The sequence below is a fragment of the Schistocerca gregaria genome, chromosome 7 (genome assembly GCF_023897955.1).
Source record: "Schistocerca gregaria isolate iqSchGreg1 chromosome 7, iqSchGreg1.2, whole genome shotgun sequence".
Classification (NCBI taxonomy): Eukaryota; Metazoa; Arthropoda; class Insecta; order Orthoptera; family Acrididae; genus Schistocerca; species Schistocerca gregaria.
The window spans coordinates 401,782,121-401,802,288 of NC_064926.1; the positions used below are offsets into that span (position 1 = coordinate 401,782,121).

The 20,168-nt window shown below is 36.3% G+C and overlaps 1 protein-coding gene across 2 annotated transcripts in view; it reads right to left on the reverse strand.

Moving 5' to 3' along the window:
* Window positions 1-809: 809 nt before the first annotated feature.
* The window catches only part of LOC126281426 (sphingomyelin phosphodiesterase 3-like), a 51,018-nt gene continuing 31,659 nt past the window's right edge, over window positions 810-20,168 (reverse strand). For both annotated transcript variants that reach the window (XM_049980374.1, XM_049980375.1), the window contains 3 exons: window positions 18,671-18,884; window positions 14,944-15,152; window positions 810-1,429 (listed from right to left, as the gene is read on the reverse strand). In XM_049980374.1, the coding sequence (XP_049836331.1) occupies window positions 1,196-1,429; window positions 14,944-15,152; window positions 18,671-18,884 (657 nt within the window). In that variant the 3' untranslated portion in view covers window positions 810-1,195. The remainder of the gene's footprint in view (window positions 1,430-14,943; window positions 15,153-18,670; window positions 18,885-20,168) is intronic.

The window sequence follows — 20,168 nt, forward strand, 5'->3', positions numbered from 1 at the left end:
CAAGAACAGAATAGAAGCTCTAGAATGGCACAATCTGACCAAAGAACTGGTTGGCTGACAGGAAACGTCCTGAGGCATCAAGGAATCATCAACTTGGCAATGGAAGGAAGCATGAGAATGGTAAAAGCTGTATAGCAAGACCAAGGTTCAAATGCAGTGATCAGGTATAAATGAATGTAGACAGCAATAGTTATGAAGAGACTTGTAATTGATAGTTGCAGCAAACCAGTCTTCAGATTTAAGACCACAACAATGACAAATTAAATTATAGAATTGCCAAAGTTGTGAAAGTTTGTTACTATTCCAGTTCTTAAAACAAATTCAGGACACCAGCAATCTTAAAAGTTTGAACAAGCAATTTTTGTTTTGTTTTGCTTTTCAGATCAACTGCTTATATGTACTGCAATTTTTTAGAAGTTATGTTGAAGTGATGTGCTAAGCACTCATGGAAACAAATTATTTTAAATGTTTTAATACAGCAATCATACATTATTCTTTTTAAAATATTTTTCAATAATATATATTTTTTTTAGTATCATAGGCATCTGTGGCTCATTAAAAATCCTGGTTGCAAAACTTTGTCCACTTTTCTTCCAAGTGTTTACTAAAGTACACATGCTGTAATGCCAACAATATTCCCAAACTTAAATTTCTTGCAATAAATAACTTAATATCTGTATAAAACTGGGCTTCATTAAGATCAGGTATTCAAAATAATTATTTTTATGCTAAATAGGATGATGGCATAACTTTTTTCAAGTTTATCAAAGCAGTGGCAATGACTGTTTTCCTCAATGAAAGAGCTCATGTATGCTCCACAAACACTATTTTCAAAACATTGTTTAATTTCTTCTCTTAGAAATTACATAATAATATGGATACATTAAGATCACAAGAACACAGTGGAATGCTACTTCACTGCAACAAAAAAGTATTTACAAATGCCAACACATTATGCACATTCTATAAAAAACATAGAGGAGTATACTGAATCAAGTGCACAGCACTAGTACACCGTGGACAAAAAAACTGAGAAACATGAGTGATAAAAATTAAACTTGTGTTGGTTGTCTATACTAAAACAAAAAAGACCTGTGTGTGTTGTATAAACTTCATCACAATATTTGTAAATATTAATACAAAAATATAAGACATGATTTTTTTTTTAAATTGTGGATGATCAGTGTACAGGACATTACAATGTTTTAGTTTCCATACAATGCTTGTTTGTTAGTGTCATATATATTGGTAAATGATCTGTTAGATTTGTAAGAGCTGTTGAAAAACAGTAACCCACTGGTACTGATCCAGAGATTGTTTTGTTGAACAAAATTCTGTCTATTCGTCGCATGCCACCCCAAGGAACTGGACGGATTAAACCATCTTTTTCAGGATTAGCAACTGCCATTCTTAAATGATGACCATGTACCTAAAAAACAATAACAGTTTAAGAATTTTATAATATTTAGGTGCAAGTCATATTATGAGCATCGCTGCAAAGTTAGGAGATAGATATTTACAAAATTAACACAGAGGTCATCACATGAATTTGTATTGTAATTATTTTACAGCACAATGCACTGATTAAGTTACACGACAATTTTATTATGCAGCAATAAAAGTACTTTGCCTTGATGTGAGAACTAATTTGACAGAAACAGAATCCCTTCAAGCAAAAAAAAAAAGTAGAAATCCTCTCAAGCTCCACATCCAAACTACTCAACCTCCACATCCAAACTTTCAGACTGTTCTCCACCTATCTTTAAAAAACTTAACCCCTGGAAGATTTCCAGTCCTCTCAATAGGTCAAATCTCCAGTTCCCAATCCAGTTTGAACTGTTCTGGGCTTATAATCAAGGATTTGCTCCCTTTAGTAGGTACTTTCAGTGGAAGCAGTTCTTTGTTACATCCCATTGACTACAATCAGTTCAGAGCACATGCTGAACCTTCAGTTTATAAGTTTTTGAGCAAACTTTCAGAAAATAAGGTAGCATGAAAACTAAGAGCCTCAAAAAGCCTGGGAATTCTAGAAAATTACAAGCTATGCTCAACACAGGATACCTTTCAATTGCTTGCTCAAGGGCTGACCCACATGTAAGGGCTTGGTGCCTGACTGGCTCCAGTAAACATTCCATCAAGGTAAAAGTACTGATTCACAAGCTGTCTCCTTGGGCTCGAGATAATAAATTCAATATGGTTTGTGAGTCCACTGGTAGAAGCGGCAAATTATGGGAAACATGTAGGACAAGAAAGGAAAGGGAATGTCCTCCATTAAGGAAAAAATAACAGAAACATGACTTCTTTACGTAAGTGACAATGAATGAAAAAACACCACTCCCCCCATTTGCATCCTCACATAGCCACAGCCTGCAAATCTATGATCAAAATCGTAGTGTTCAGTGAAATACTGATAATAGTGAGTGCACATTCAATTTTATACTGAGTAAATTATGCTGTCAAATCTGTGGGAATTTCTTGCTATTATGGTTCTTAAATGAACTGATGAGAGACAAATTTATCAACTTTTCAGATGAATGCTTTCGATACTTGTTTTGCAAATCAAACTGCCTTTTCCTGCTGCTAGTTATTTTATTCAATCCATACGCGTTTCGCCTTCTACTGTTTTAAGGCATCATCAGTGGGATCTATAATGATACAGTTTTGTTAGTTATAGATTATCAAACACTTCACTTCGCGATTTTTTGTAAACTGTCTGATAATCTATAACTAACAAAACTGTATCATTATAGACCCCACTGATGATGCCTTAAAACAGCAGAAGGCGAAACGTGTATGGGTTAAATAAAACAACTAGCAGCAGGAAAAGGCAGTTTGATTTGCAAAACAAGTATTTACATGCTTGCTGTGGAGGATGGCCACACAAACAAACTTGTGAATGCTTTCAAAATGATATATTTCTTGGAATTTCAAGGCATGCTAAAGAAATATACTAAGCACTAATGTAAACAAGACCATCAACAAGAAAATGGAGGTTGTTTCGAAGGGAACCAGCTGAGATATAACAAAAGTCCACGTTATGTAGGGCCCCACTTGTCAGGATACTCAGCAATAAAGAGCCCTTGCTGAAAACTGCCACTAAGATGAAGAGAGAGAGAGAGAGAGAGAGAGAGGTGGGGGTGGGGGGCAGTTTGGCACTAAAGCCATGACATCCACTTCCACAATGCATCTCATAATTTCTTTGAACTTTTTTTTACTTTCATCAATTGAAAGTGATTTCTGTAAAGAAGCGTATTATAATCTTTTTTTTAAACGCACCATAATAGAGTAACATTCACTTCACAGTATATTCCTCACAACAGTAAATATTTAAAAGCCATTACAGGGTGTCTACAGATTGTTAGAGCAGCAATTCATGACTTTTTCATTACCTCTCAAAAATATGCATAGTACAATGATAGAAACAGTTTTTTTATGAACCCAAAAGCTGGCTGAAATGAAAGCTGAATGTAATTATTCTTGTATCACTTAAACTGTTTTCAGCATGGACAATGTAACTGCATATGACCTTCAGTAGACCAGCCATCAGATACTATAAAAACATTCTAAACTTTCATGTACAATGGGGTTTTAATATTTTCAGATATATGTATGATGACATCAATTAAAATATCAACTGATTTAACACAATAATATAGCGGAAGCTTACAATTTTCCTTAGGACAACAGAACGCTAGTATCACTGATTTTTAAGTTTCAACTAAAACTTCTTTGTTATTAGAAAAGCCTCTTTCTGCTGCAGCATTTCCGTTAAACATGCATAGCAGCTTCTGCACAGATCTGATTACGTAATGGTTCACAGTCTGTAACAAACTCATCAAAAAGTGATCCCGTTTATCCTCATTTGGACTGAATTATTGCAGTTGATTTGAGGAGCAGTCACAAAACTGTAAGTACTCTCTCTTATTACGTCAGCTGTTGATTGAGTCTTAAGGTTTTTGACACAATGCAATTGTCAATCAAGCATTTCTCAAACTGTAGCTCTGCTTAACTTCAGGTGATAAACATGAACCACCTTTGACTATCTTTAATTTCAAAGGACTCTTCTCAGCAAATTTTAGGCACAGACCTGTGCATTTATTTCTGAAAATAAGGGCAAATTTTACCATGTAGTACTTGCTAGCACAAGTGGCATCAAATCCAATATCTACATGATGAATTGTTTCATGAATACATGCTTTGATAATATCAACAGTAAGTAATTTGCTAGAATTTGTCACCATTTCCATAACAGTTTTCTTTATGAACCAAGAGGTAGTGCTACATATTAAATGCTGTACATTAAACTGAATAAATTTTTGCACAAAAAGGGGAACAGAGAGTCGTTTGACTGATACTTAGTCAACAACTCCCAAAGTTCAATTGATAATGATAGAAGAAACTCAAGTTTTACACAAAGGAATCGGTCTTGTAAGTGACATTTAATTTTTTCATGGTTTCTACTTTCAGGTGGTCTTTTTTATACTTCAGTAACACACTTCTTCAAATGCGAAATAAGTTGAAGTGCTCTCTTTGTGGCTTCAGTATTTCCACCCCATCTTACAGAACAAAATTTGAGAGGAAACTTGGAAAACCCAGTGATATTTGAGAAGGTTGCCCTCCTGGAAGCCAAGACCTTAATGAAGTACTAGATCACCCTACGAAATTCATGAACATTCCAACCACTTTCATTACAAGAGATTTCAAAGCTCCATTCATTACATGAAGAAAGTATGTGCCACAATGAAATATTTGTGGTCAATTATATCCTTCACTGATTGTAAATGCTTGCAAATCATGCGACATCTTCAAGCTCACATTTGGCCCACCTATTGAAATTTGTATTATATTCTTAGATGACAAATTCAAAACATTCAGACCTTCTTGGAAATTTTACCTTAAACCAGAAGATGTGGAAGAATTCAAAAACACATATCTTAAATATCTTGTAGATACAGACTGATTTTGTTCTTCCCAAAAGCTAATCACCAAATTCATCTGTCCCTTTTGGACAACTTTGTTTAAACCGTTGTCCTGTTGTTGTTGTGGTCTTCAGTCCTGAGACTGGTTTGATGCAGCTCTCCATGCTACTCTATCCTGTGCAAGCTTCTTCATCTCCCAGTACCTACATCCTGCTGAATCTGCTTAGTGTATTCATCTCTTGGTCTCCCTCTACGATTTTTACCCTCCACGCTACCCTCCAATGCTAAATTGGTGATCCCTTGATGCCTCAGAACATGTCCTACCAACTGATCCCTTCTTCTGGTCAAGTTGTACCACAAACTCCTCTTCTCCCCAATCCTATTCAATACTTCCTCATTAGTTACGTGATCTACCCATCTAATCTTCAGCATTCTTCTGTAGCACCACATTTCGAAAGCTTCTATTCTCTTCTTCTCCAAACTATTTATCGTCCACGTTTCACTTCCATACATGGCTACACTCCATACAAATATTTTCAGAAATGACTTCCTGACACTTAAATCTATACTCGATGTTAACAAATTTCTCATCTTCAGAAACGCTTTCCTTGCCATTGCCAGTCTACATTTTATACCCTCTCTACTTCAACCATCATCAGTTATTTTGCTCCCCAAATAGCAAAACTCATTTACTACTTCAAGTGTCTCATTTCCTAATCTAATTCCCTAAGCACCACCCGACTTTATTTGACTAAATTCCATTATCCTCGTTTAGCTTTTGTTGATGTTCATCTTATATTCTCCTTTCAAGACACTGCCCATTCCATTCAACTGCTCTTCCAAGTCCTTTGCTGTCTCTGACAGAATTACAATGTCATCGGCGAACCTCAACATTTTGATTTCTTCTCCATGGATTTTAATACCTACTCCCAATTTTTCTTTTGTTTCCTTTACTGCTTGCTCAATATACAGATTGAATAACATCGGGGAGAGGCTACAACCCTGTCTTACTCCCTTCCCAACCACTTCTTCCCTTTCATGTCCCTCGACTCTTATAACTGCCATCTGGTTTCTGTACAAATTGTAAATAGCCTTTCGCTCCCTGTATTTTACCCCTGCCACCTTTAGAATTTGAAAGAGAGTATTCCAGTCAACATTGTCAAAAGCCTTCTCTAAGTCTACAAATGCTAGAAACGTAGGTTTACCTTTCCTTAATCTTTCTTCTAATTTAAGTCGTAAGGTCAGTATTGCCTCACGTATTCCAGTATTTCTACGGAATCCAAACTGATCTTCCCCGAGGTCGGCTTCTACCAGTTTTTCCATTCGTCTGTAAAGAATTCGTGTTAGTATATTGCAGCTGTGGCTTATTAAACTGATTGTTAGGTAATTTTCACATCTGTGAACACCTGCTTTCTTTGGGATTGGAATTATTACATTCTTCTTGAAGTCTGAGGGTATTTCGCCTGTTTCATACATCTTGCTCACCAGATGGTAGAGTTTTGTCAGGACTGGCTCTACCAAGGCCATCAGTAGTTCCAATGGAATGTTGTCTACTCCAGGGGCCTTGTTTCGACTCGGGTCTTTCAGTGCTCTGTCAAACTCTTCACGCAGTATCTTATCTCCCATTTTGTCTTCATCTACATCCTCTTCCCTTTCGATAATACTGTCCTCAAGTACATCGCCCTTGTATAAACCCTCTATATACTCCTTCCACCTTTCTGCTTTCCCTTCTTTGCTTAGAACTGGGTTTCCATCTGAGCTCTTGATGTTCATACAAGTGGTTCTCTTATCTCCAAAGGTCTCTCTAATTTTCCTGTAGGCAGCATCTATCTTACCCCTAGTGAGATAAGCCTCTACATCCTTACATTTGTCCTCTAGCCATCCCTGCTTAGACATTTTGCACTTCCTGTGGATCTCATTTTTGAGACGTTTGTATTCCTTTTTGCCTGTTTCATTTACTGCATTTTTATATTTTCTCCTTTCATCAATTAAATTCAATATTTCTTCTGTTACCCAAGGATTTCTACTAGCCCTCGTCTTGTTACCTACTTTATCCTTTGCTGCCTTCACTACTTCATCCCTCAAAGCTACCCATTTTTCTTCTACTGTATTTCTTTCCCCCATTCCTGTCAATTGTTCCCTTATGCTCTCCCTAAAACTCTGTACAACTGCTGGTTCTTTCAGTTTATCCAGGTCCCATCTCCTTAAATTCCCATCTTTTTGCAGTTTCTTCAGTTTTAATCTACAGGTCGTAACCAATAGATTGTGGTCAGAGTCCACATCTGCCCCTGGAAATGTCTTACAACTTAAAACCTGGTTCCTAAATCTCTGTCTTACCATTATATAATCTATCTGATACCTTTTAGTATCTCCAGGGTTCTTCCATGTATACAACCTTCTTTCTTGGTTCTTAAACCAAGTCTTAGCTATGATTAAGTTGTGCTCTGTGCAAAATTCTACCAGGCGGCTTCCTCTTTCATTTCTTAGCCCCAATCCATATTCACCTACTACGTTTCCTTCTCTCCCTTTTTCTACACTCTAATTCTAGTCACCCATGACTATAAAATTTTCGTCTCCCCTCACCATCTGAATAATTTCTTTTATTTCATCATACATTCCTTCAATTTCTTCGTCATCTGCAGGGCTAGTTGGCGTATAAACTTGTACTACTGTAGTAGGTGTGGGCTTCGTATCTATCTTGGCCACAATAATGCGTTCACTACCCTTGTCGTATGACACACAAAAGAATCCAACATCCCTAGCTTTGTTAGCTAGGAGATTCTGGAAATGAGGGCCAAATTCATAAGTAATTATAAATGACAACTTATCCTTGTGTAATTGGAATTTTTTCAAAATCATGCTGCCAGGAAACATAACTTGAAATATGTCTGTTGTGTTTCCAGAACTTCTTCCTGAAGAATAAGGCATGGCTTTATCCATGCCCCATATAATTTCAGATTTTACTGTCTTACCAGTGACTAAAATTTTTTTCAATGAGCTTGTTTTGGAACACACTTCATCTGAAGTTCTAGAGGTTGTAGCACGAGCAAGTGATTGTAATTCATTACCGCCATTCAAATTCTGTTCAGAAAGAACTTGTGACTATGCTGGCACTGCTTCTACTACAGTAAAAGGCAACTTGTTTCGCTGCCTTACGACTAATGAATGAACCAATGCTGAATGTCTCTTTTCTATGTCATGTGTTTTTACACACGACATGCCACTGATACTAATGTCAAAGTCACATTTGCACCAGTTAAAGTTATTACTATCTATTGTTGGAAGCCACATTTTCCAGTCTTTTGAGTCATCATGTTGTAGCCACTGAAACTACACTTCCTAGACATCTTGAAAAATTTAGGAATCTACTACTTCAGTGTCAGTACCTATGACTAAAATGAAGGCCATTAGCAACAGGTTTCTAAAAGAATATATTCAAAGAAGCATGTTAATTATACTGCATGTAGATCATCAGTGTGAGTTAGGGGAGAGGATGGGGAACTGAGATTCAGTCTTTCATCACTTAAACATGGAACAATGAACACAACCACAAATTCAGTTGTAAACCTTTCCCTGGAATAAATAAATATGATTGTCTTCACTTTGCATTCTTCGCGGATGCCTAACTTAAGAAAGAGATTTCATACTTCAGTGACTTTTCGTCTTCCAGCTAAGGTGGTCTCTCTCAAGCCCCCTTTACATTGACGCAATTGCTCGCAAACACAAGCAAATTCATGTGAACACTGCACAAGGATTCACTAGTGTGCACCTCCAAACAGGCATTTACACTGGATCAAACAGAAGATAACAACACAAAATAACTGAGCAGCCATGCTGTACTTGGTGGTTTTCATACTTATTCATCAGTATGACGAAAATATGCTGTTTTCGTGATACATGGACACACAAAACAAATAACAGAATAAGCAGATGCCAGACACATTCATATTTTTAATTTTAATTAGCATGATAGATGGATACTTTTAGTTGTTTATGAAGCTTTCTCCTTTCCTGATTGATGGAGGCATGTAACCAATTGTACATTTGAGTGCATCGGCAATTTTCTATCAGATTTTCAGTGTAACCTTTTGGTACAGACACTGTTTAGCAAATGGCCAGAACAGTGTGTACTTTTTACAACAGTGAAAGTTTTCATAGTTAATTACGCATTTCAAATACATTACATCGACATGCATATTTATTCTGTTTTATTTCATTTCCTTGTATGTGGTTATTCAAACACTATTAACATTCTTCTGACAAAAGCGGTATTGCCATCACTGTTGACTTTGATATTTTCCATGAGGCTGGGCTATTACCAAATAGAGACGAGTAGATAGATTTTAGTTATGAGGATACTAAAATAGATCCATAAATTTTCAAAACAGTACAGATGGAAAGTAAAACAGAGCATTTTACAATTGCGTGACCAGATTTATTTCTCTAATATACTAGTTCTGAAAATTCTACTGAAGGCCCTACATTTAAATGAAATTGTTTGCTTGATGGCAGGTGTTGGTCTTCCAAGCACTTTAATTTATATTTGTTCATCTAACGTCTAACAGGAAAAACTTATGAAGCAAACCACTTACAGCAATCATTTCACTCGCAGTAAATTATTATTATTCTTTCTTTTCTCAGACATTATGTCTGGTCAAAAATGGAAAGTGACACGGACCTTGATCAAGCGTGACTTCCTTTTAACTGTACGGTATATGTTACATTGCATTTAGGAACTTTCGGGTAATTGAACATGAATCAATAATTACAGATTTCTGTAGTTGTATGTATAAATTTGGATGTAGCTGTATTGCGTTGATGTACTGGTGGATATTGTGTGGTATGACTCCTGCAGTTGATAGTATAATTGGTATAATGTCAACTTTATCCTGATGCCACATGTCCTTGACTTCCTCAGCCAGTTGGATGTATTTTTCAATTTTTTCTCCTGTTTTCTTTTGTATATTTGTTGTATTGGGTATGGATATATCGATTAGTTGTGTTAATTTCTTCTTTTTATTGGTGAGTATGATGTCAGGTTTGTTATGTGGTGTTGTTTTATCTGTTATAATGGTTCTGTTCCAGTATAATTTGTATTCATCATTCTTCAGTACATTTTCTGGTGCATACTTCTACGTGGGAACGTGTTGTTTTTTATAAGTTTATGTTGTAAGGCAAGCTGTTGATGTATTATTTTTGCTACATTGTCATATCTTCTGGGGTATTCTGTATTTGCTAGTATTGTACATCCGCTTGTGATGTGATCTACTGTTTCTATTTGTTGTTTACAAAGTCTGCATTTATCTGTTGTGGTATTGGGATCTTTAATAATATGCTTGCTGTAATATCTGGTGTTTATTGTTTGATCCCGTATTGCAATCATGAATCCTTCCGTCTCACTGTATATATTGCCTTTTCTTAGTCATGTGTTGGATGCGTCTTGATCGATGTGTGGCTGTGTTAGATGATACAGGTGCTTGCCATGTAGTGTTTTCTTTTTCCAATTTACTTTCTTCGTATCTTTTGATGTTATGTGATCTAAAGGGTTGTAGAAGTGGTTATGAAATTGCAGTGGTGTAGCTGATGTATTTATATGAGTGATTGCTTTGTGTATTTTGCTAGTTTCTGCTCGTTCTAGAAAGAATTTTCTTAAATTGTCTACCTGTCCATAATATAGGTTTTTTTTATGTCGATAAATCCCTTTCCTCCTTCCTTTCTGCTTAATGTGAATCTTTCTGTTGCTGAATGTATGTGATGTTTTCTATATTTGTGGCATTTAGTTAGATGTGAATGTGTTGAGGTGAACTTCTTTAGCCAGAAATTTGCTATTTTATCTTTTCCAGGGGCTTTCCAATTGTGAGTAGAATTAATTGCTTAGGTGACTTCATGTTGCAAAATTATCACTTCAAGTATTTGTGGTATCATCTTGTATGTGTCTGTTTCTGCTTGTATCCACCGTGCATGCCTGTTATGTTGTACCAGGTTTCACCATATGTTGCTCCACAAGTGTTCCATGTGTGTTATGTTTGGTGGATTGTCTATTTTAATGTGTGTGTTATCTGTTGTCTGGTAAAATTTCTTTTGGTTTGAGTTGAATGTTTGGTTTTGTTTCCTTCTATTTTCACTTTTTTTGTATCTTCTAAGTCGTTTGGCCAATGCTTGTAATTTCTGCTTCTTTTCATCTAATTGCTTTATCGCTTCTTGTTGTGAGATTTTACCTAACTTTTTTCAGTTTTTTTGGGGGATTTAATTTCTTATAAACTGTGTTAGCTGTCCGATGTCTTTTCTCAGTTTTTCTATTCTGATCTGTAGCCTGTGTTGCCATGCTGGTTTTGTGGGTTTCTTCTGTGTGTTGGTTTGTTCTGATCTCTGCCTAGTGTGTATATTTAGTGTAGTGAGTGCTCCTATATAAACCAGTAGTTGTAACTCTTCCATAGTTGTATTTTCATTTATTTTATTGTGTATGATTGTGTTGATAGTAGTTGTTGTTGTTTCGACTTGTGGGTTATTTGGTGGTCTATGCAAGAATGGTCTAATGTCTGTATTTGTGTCTTTGTATTCTATATATGTTGGCTGAAATTTTTCTTCTATATCTAACATGTGTGTCACTTCGTGTTTTATTTGTGCTTGTTCTGGTGGCTGTCTTAAGATGTCGTTTTCCTCTGATTGTTTAATTGATGCATGGTGTTCTTTGTTTGTTTTCTCTGGGATGTTTGAGTCCATTACTGTATTTTCTTCTTCTTCTTCTGATTGCACATTATTTTGTTCCATTATTTGTTGTACTTGTTGTTTGATGTTTTCTAATTCTGACTGGGGTATCCTGTTATTTTTTATTATTACACGGATCTGATCAGCTAATCGTTGTTCTGTTAAAAATTTTAATTCTGGGTATCTGGTAATAAATGTTGTGTATACTTGTGATCTGTATCCAGTTGCGTTGGTTCCTAAGTTTGTTGCTTGGTAATAACAGAACATGAGGTGTTGGTTAACTTCATCTGACCATCTCATCCTCTGTCTTTGTTTTCCTTCTAGAGTGGTTGCAGGAAGCATATCCTGCAAAACACCTCTATTTGGATTTAAATCATTTTCTGTGTGGCTAGCAGTGTCGTTACCATTGTGGACAGGCATAGGGTTCAAGTTTCGTCCCCAACCATGACAGCACTTGTCCGAGGCTTCATTAGTTCTGTCCTGAACCAACTAATCACACTAAAAGGGGGGTTAGCCCTATTAGTGGTTTGTTCTTTTCGTCGCCTTTTACGACTGGCAGAACATACCGGAGGCCTATTCTTTATTATTATTATTATTATTATTATTATTATGCTACTTGTATTGTGTAACACAATAAAATCTCACATGGCTTGATGAAATAAAACATTAGCAGGCGACAGCAGTCGGAAGGCTTCAGGAACATTTTGGCTAGTGAGAAATCGATTTTACTCTGTTTGTCCCCAACACCTTTAAAACAAGATTAAAATTACAATAGTTTTATATTAATTATTAAAATCCCGTTAAGGAAATATCTTTCCAAAAAAGATGTGGAATAAAAATATTTAAACGGAAGTGGGAGCAGACAGAATTAAAGAAACAGCTGTTTTAACAAACTCTTACAGTAGCTTTTGCGTATCAGTTTGTCTGTCTGTGCGGAGCTCCATGTTCAACAATGTACAATGAATGGTGTGCTCTGAAGCACTTGTGCATGCACAGTCACTGTGCTCTTTTGGTTGAGATGCCACAAACCTTCATCAGTCCTACTTTACAGAGCAGACAAGGGTCCAAACTCCACATTCTGTGAAGAGTCAAGGACATCCAACCATTTAGCGCCTTTGGTAGTTTTACTGTCATTTTATCTCTTTCCACAGATGACGACAACAGAGGCACGTGAACATTTGATCAGCTTCACCATTTTCAAGCTACTCGTTCGCAGGCTTTGTGTAATAATAATCTGCCCTTTGTCCGAGTTGTTTATCTTAATGGGCTTCCCCATAGCTCAATGAAGCCACACCTCCAAACTTCTATATCCACACCTGTCCCTCAGGGTTGCAAATTCCAGTAGCAGTGGTTTTGCTGACATGGCTTGCACAGATAGATATGCAAGTCCCCTATAGATAACAAAGACTTTAAGAGTTCTTGTGAATCTTTATAATATATATACGATCTTTTACTGAATTGACTGCAGGATACTACATTTTTGGGAGTAGCGCTACCTTGCTACTCCCTTTTAGAACCACACTGACTGAACACAAAACAAAATTCATGACTACCTACTCAATTTCATAACTTTTCATTAATTGGATGACCACATGTTATTACATCACGTTTACAGAACTTTCATGATCTGCAGACATCCTGCATTACAGTCAGGTCAGAGAATCTTCCTAGTTGCACAATATATTTTAATATTGCTTACAAACATCACTTAAAACTTCTGGGCTATTAGGCTGTGGGCGATGTATTAGACTTGTCCTAAATTTACCTCTTCAACTGTGGGAGACATCTTGAGAGGTGAAATGGCAAACTGCAACCAGAACTCAAGGGAGTGCCGAATACAAGGGCAGTGTAGAGGGTGCCACAGTCTATTACGAGTTGTTGGTTACAAGATGGTATGCCAACATTCTCGACTGAAAATAATCGTTTGTCATTCTTACATTGCAATGTTGACATCCAAATTTTATCTGATTTCAAACTTTCCTCTTATCTGTTAAAATTATTATGGTGTTTATTAATCTTGATTGCCTCTCTATAAAAATGCGCTTGATAATGAGACACTCGTCCCAGTGAACTTTATTTCATTATCACCCTCCTGGTAAACATGTTCTACTATGGCTAATTTATCCATATGTTCCAGGCAGCAGTTCCACTTCTGTACAATGAGACTGGTGTCAACACTTCTTTTTGTGGTATTAATATAAACCAGCTCACAACTACAAGGAATTTTATAAACACCCAGTGTAGTCAAATAGTGTAGTATATTTTTTGCTGATCTTAAACATTATTTTATCTTCCTGGTGTGCCTGAAGGAAGTTTCCACATTATATTTGCTCAACACTTTCCCAATGTGATCTGTAATCATACTGATGAACAGAAGGAAAATTTTCCCTTTGAGCAGCTGTTGTTCCTTATAATGTCCTGATTCTTTCCCTAGGGTGCAGTGTTCTATCTGTCTCCTTGTCAGAATAACCTTTCTTCTTGATCATCAACCATACATGTTCAAGCTCACCTTGTGTGTAAGTTTATTCACAAATTTAGTGCACCCTATCTACCAAGGTTTTAATCACCCCTCTTTTTTGTTTTTGGTGCTAGTTTGAATCTTTATGCAGATAATGGTCAGCATATGTGGCTTTTCTGTACGCTCTATGGCCCAACGACCCCTTCACTCTCTTGGCAACAGACACATCCAAGAAATTTGGTTGGCCATAATAGTCCGTCTCCATAGCAAATTGTATTTTCGGATTGATACTGTTGAGATGTATCAGAAAGGCATTCAATTCCCCTGCACCATGTGTCCATACTACGGAAATATATGGTCACAGTAATATATGGTCCTCTGTAAATGTGAATTAATGGTTCACGTGGTGCAAAGTCACAACCCTTATTATTTGAAGAACAATGATCTACTGAAATGTTTGCTTTTCAGTATATGAGAAATAAACAAAGATACATTATAAGTATTCTGTTCCTATTAACAGTACTTCAATTGAACACAGTGTTTCTTACCTTGCTACTATGCAAACATTAACAGCTAAAGTGTGCAACGAAGAACAAATAATAGAAGAAATTTATCACAAGATAGGACATTTTGAGAATAGTGTATATCATATCAGTCAAGATTCTCTTCTTAAAAGATGACTTGAATTCGGTTTTATTGATATAGCAATCTCAGAAATTACAGCTGAGACATAAAATTATCTATTGTAATAGTCGTTGTCAAAGTAGCAGTAAGAGATAGATCCAACTGGTGTCAAAGTAAACACTGCACATTTGGTACATTAAATTCTATACTAAAGCATGCAACAGGAACACTTACTATGACATCAGCATCGAGAAGAAACCTCCTACGCTCTGTGTCATCAGCTAGAATCTCCTTAAATATTTCAGGATCTGAAAGTTCCTCAGAGTGCATTGTCATTTGCCTCATTTCTGTCCCTATAGCCCAATCATGATCTTTGCCTGGTTTTTCCACACATACGTCACAATATTCTTTGAAAATGACATGATATTGAAAATCCTCATCAGCTGAAACAAATTAACATTTTTTAAATTCTTACAGTAGTCAAGTAATGTTGTACAGATAACAGAAGCATCATGAATTTTGAGAAAAAAACTGAGTTGTTTCTCTTGTTGTGTAATACTGATGTTGTTTCACAATCTAACGTAGGCCACACCAACTCAAGCACTAGGTGCTTGCGCGCCTCGGTGTCGCGGCGCCTTGTGGAACGACAACCGTGCCTAGCAGCACCAGTGCTTTGCCATTCCCTCCCCTCTTTCCTCCCATATAGAGGCTGTAGCAGCCTGTGCATGACGGAGAAAATGCTCGCCCTCGTGCAGTCCTCTGAGCATATCGCTACAGTAAATATCAAAGCATCAACAGTGTGCTGTCACTACAAAAATATACATTCCAAAACACACGAGGGGATTGTTGGACAGAAGTGAACTGATTATTAAATTAAAATCAGAACTGCCATGATCTGAAGAGGTAAACCTTGTTTATATTGTGCATTCTAAAAGAAAAACAAAAATATACCTTTTTGCAATTGTACTTATAGAAACTTGCGCTACTTCTCTGTAGATAGTTTTGTTAAACTAAATTATGAGACTGTTTTGTATGGTAAGATTTTAAAGTTAATTATTGCTGTTGTCCCACAGGCTTCTGAATTGAACTGCACATCGGAAAGCACAGTTCAAGCAAGCTATGTCTGTTGCACTGAAAATTGCATAAAGTGGAAGACCTTTTACGAATGGCTAATTTGTAAAAAGAGTGATCAGAAGTAATATGTCCATCTGCAGTGGCCCTATTTGAGATGCTACACTTGTCTGAATATACAATTTCTCAAAATAGTGCATGAAATTGCTGTGGAATTAAAGGAGCACTTGCCCAATAAATGTTGTAACTTCTTAGAGTACTTAATTGCCCTCGATGAGAGTACTAACAATCACAGCATAGCTCACCTTGCAATTTTCACAGTAAGATATGTCGAAAAGGGTTTCACTGTTGCCAGCGAACTGTTGGATGTTATTTCTTAGAAAAGTGTTACAACCAGGGAAGATATTTCCCTGGCTATAGAGGTGGTTCTGAACGATATGCAGTTGTTACTCGAGTGCCTTTACAGAACTGCGATTGATGGGGCCCCTGAAATGTTGTTTGAAGGGGTAAGTTTTGTAGAGTGTATGAAAAAAAAGTGCACTACCTAGGCTTCCCCCAATTTTGACAATACACTGCCTTTTAGAGTAGAAAGCAAAGCAGGAATTTAAAGGATTTTTGAAGGATCTTGAATCAATTCACAAAGACGTTCCTTTTTACTGTATCACACAATGATTAAGCTGCTCTACTCTCAGTCTTTTTTGATTTGAGACAAGAAATAGCTGTGTTCACTGATATGAAAGTCTGTCCACAGTCAGCCTTGATGATGAGCAATGGATCACTGACCTCACTTTCATGAAAGACATCATGGGGTATTTACATGATTTAAATATCAAACAAGGGAAAAATAAATTAATTGGCACTATGTGTGACTGTATTGAAAGTTTCAAATTGCATCTTTTGCATTTTAAAAGTCAGCTTCAAAGAGGAAATTTGGACAATTTTCCCTCTCTAATATCCTTGAATTTAGGTACTTATGAACACATCAATGATCACACAAAAGCGGTACAGTCATTGCATAAAGAATTTGAAGATAGGTTGGAAGAAATAAAACTAGTAAAACCTGTACTCAAAGTTTTTATGACACCTTTTTTGGTGCATCCAGAGGGTGCCCCCCAAGTCTCCATGTTGAGCTGAAAAAACTACAGTGCTATTCAATGTTGGCAGATCTGAACCATTACAAAGGTGATTTGATTTCATTTCATAAAGGCATTGATCAACAAGAATTCCTGAGGTTTCATGCCCCTGACCTTAAATGTGTTGCTATGTTCAGAACAATGTTTGTTTGTGAACAAATGTTTTCAATTATGAAGATTAACAAAACAAAAACATGGGCAAGTTTGTCCGATGTTTCATTGGAAACTATACTTCGAATTGCAATTGCAATAACAATTATTACAAATATTGGAAAATTACGGGCTTCAAAGTCATGCTAAAAATAAACAAAGAATGTTGTAAATTAGTTCAAAATAAGAAGAGCAATGAACTATTCATCGTGTCTGTACACAAAACTGTTATTATTATTATTATTATTTATTTTAATACTGGCATGCCGCCTGGCAAGTGCTGATTTGCCCAGCCCTATTCAACAACATGTTTCTCTCCTGCCACTGCCACAACAGTGGTGTGTGTGCCTCCCTCACCCCACTGGCAGTACAGTAGAGCACTGGTGCTTTTGCCAGTGCTGGCTGGTGTTCATGAAGCACCTGAGTTGGTGTGGCCTGATCCAATGGCACTATCTTTCATATCGAAACTGACTACCAAAGAACTTCCAGCCCAAGATGCTGGAGGGCGTGTGTGTGTGTGTGTGTGTGTGTGTGTGTGTGTGTGTGTGTGTGTGCGTGTGTGTGTTTTGCTGATGAAGGCTGTGGCCAAAAGCTTTATGTAAGTGTCTTTTAGTTGTGCCTGTCTGCAATTTGATGTGTCTTCTGTATGGTAAGTAGCAATCTGTCTTTTGCTACATTATTGATACTCCTACCTGCAGTTTCCATTGTCTGAGTTTTACCAAGGAAGTTGATATTTTAATACTGTCAGCAGATTTTACTAAATAAATGAGGACTAGTCATTATGGTTTTTTAATCCTTTTCTTTTTTTGTCAACTGGTTTTCCAAAAGCTGATCATTTTTATAGCAAAATAAGAATGGATTTAACATAAGTATAAACACACACTGATTAATAAATAAAACTTGTGTATATTTTGAACAATATGTGGTATATTGTAATTATGTTACTTATAAAATTTCTGTATGTGCTTCTGTTTGGCAATTCCATCAACATCTTTTCACAACTACACAAGCAAACCAAAAATTTCTCATTTTAATTGCTTCATTTTCTTCCAAATCTGGTACTCTACTATCCAAAAGAAGTCCTCTGCATACATTATCATCATCTTTTAGCAAATCTTCCTGTTATTGTATATACTATTAAACTACCATCAAACAGCAGAAGCATACAATCCTCAATAGCTACACAAAAACGATGGAGAATGGAAAACTTGCTAGCTTTCAGAGATATCCTTTGACGAGCTAGAGTACATGAATATACACGCACACGCTCACATGTGCATTGTGTGTGTGTGTGTGTGTGTGTGTGTGTGTGTGTGTGTGTGTGTGTGTGTGTGTGTTTGCACTCTAGCTCTCCGACAGCTAGCAACTTTTCCTTTTTTGTGTGTGTTTACCAACAATTCAATGCTTCTGTTTTTGCTGAGTGGTCTCCTTTAATCCTAAAGTATGTACGGTCTACAAGAACATTTCTACAACCATAAAAACATCAAAATCAAATGTCTGTTCCTGGTACTATTATAATCTGATGATAATTTCAAAACGAAACCAAAAAATAGAGCAGTACATAAATCTGACTAAGAAATGTCTAATAGTGTGCAGTAAACTTTTACCTGGAGACATGTTATCAGCATTGAAATCTCCACATATAACATCAAAATCAACAACATCTGTTTTTTCCGTAAATTTATACTTGAACATATGAATAAATACATATGCATCTGTCACCTGCCTTGGAATGACAGGTTCATCACCCTGAAATGCTTGTGTATGCATGTTGCTGATGAAACCAACATGGCGATATAAGCCCGAGTCACTCAGCAAGACCTGTAATTGAAATGAAATAAGAAATAATTACTCTGAACTATTATACAAGATCAACTTTTCTAAGATGACGTTAAGTTCCTTCTTTCTTTTTTCTCCATCTTCTTTGCTCCACGTTAAATTTAAAAAACTGGCTGGAAGTAGGTCTCTCTAATGGTAGTTATTATCCTACCTGGGATGACAGCACACCAAAACAGATTCCTAAGTTTTATTGCATTTCATTAACAAACTGCATGAAATAATTGAAATCTGTTGATACTTTCTCTAAAGTAGTTATGAATTTGTCAGGACAGATTTACTAAGTTCACAATATAGTGCTGATCATTTGCCTGTTAATGGGGACATTATGTTTGAACCTTGGAAATGAAAGAATGTGACAAAACAGCACCTGGTTTTCTCCTGTTTTAAATTTGGATTATCAATTAAGTTTTCAATGATTTCCAGTAATTTTCTTAGTATTCTGGTTAGTATAATGCAATCATTTACTTATTCATTCAACCATTCCTTCAGCATGAAGCATCTAAAACTAGCACACCTAATAACAATCCAGCTTCAAAACTTTTAGAGTTATCTATAGTTACTTATATGACAGTGCAGGTGATTTATGAGAAGTCCATATAATATTTTCTCCGTGTTCTTCAAGAGGAGAACACAAATGAATAACAGAGACCAGCAAAACTGACTGCTATCAATCAGTGCATTTATGTTGAAAAGCAGTATATTATGCACTTACATGTAAGACTGTGTTATAAAATTAAGGATTTGATCAACTACATAACAATGTGTTAATTATAAATTACATATTTCCTACTCTCATGGTCAAATATCATTCCTGGAATGGCTGTTCGTCCACTGACCAATTTCAATTTAAGTGTGGTTCACTGACATCATCAATGGAATGTGTCATTATATTGAAAGTGATGGTTATACGGCAACAACAGTTATTACTGGTTGAGAGTAACAAAAACCAAACTCCCTCTAAATTGCGCAATGAGTTTTTGTTCAAATTTTCATAGCCAAATGAATAGCGAGAAATGGACAAATGGGGTATCAAATACAACATGTGTAGCAAAACAAAGGAAAAAATGAAGTGCTTGAAGGAAAATTACACTATGAATACTTGTCCAAATGGTTTTCTTTGCACCAAGTACTATATTAAGGACATTTCAAGGACAGAAGACATTAGGAAAGTGATTTTGTAAAGGTTTCTATGGTAACACCTCAGTGTTGTCACAGCTCTATGTATGACTAACAGCCATTAGTGTCTCACAGTTAAAAGCTGGCAAC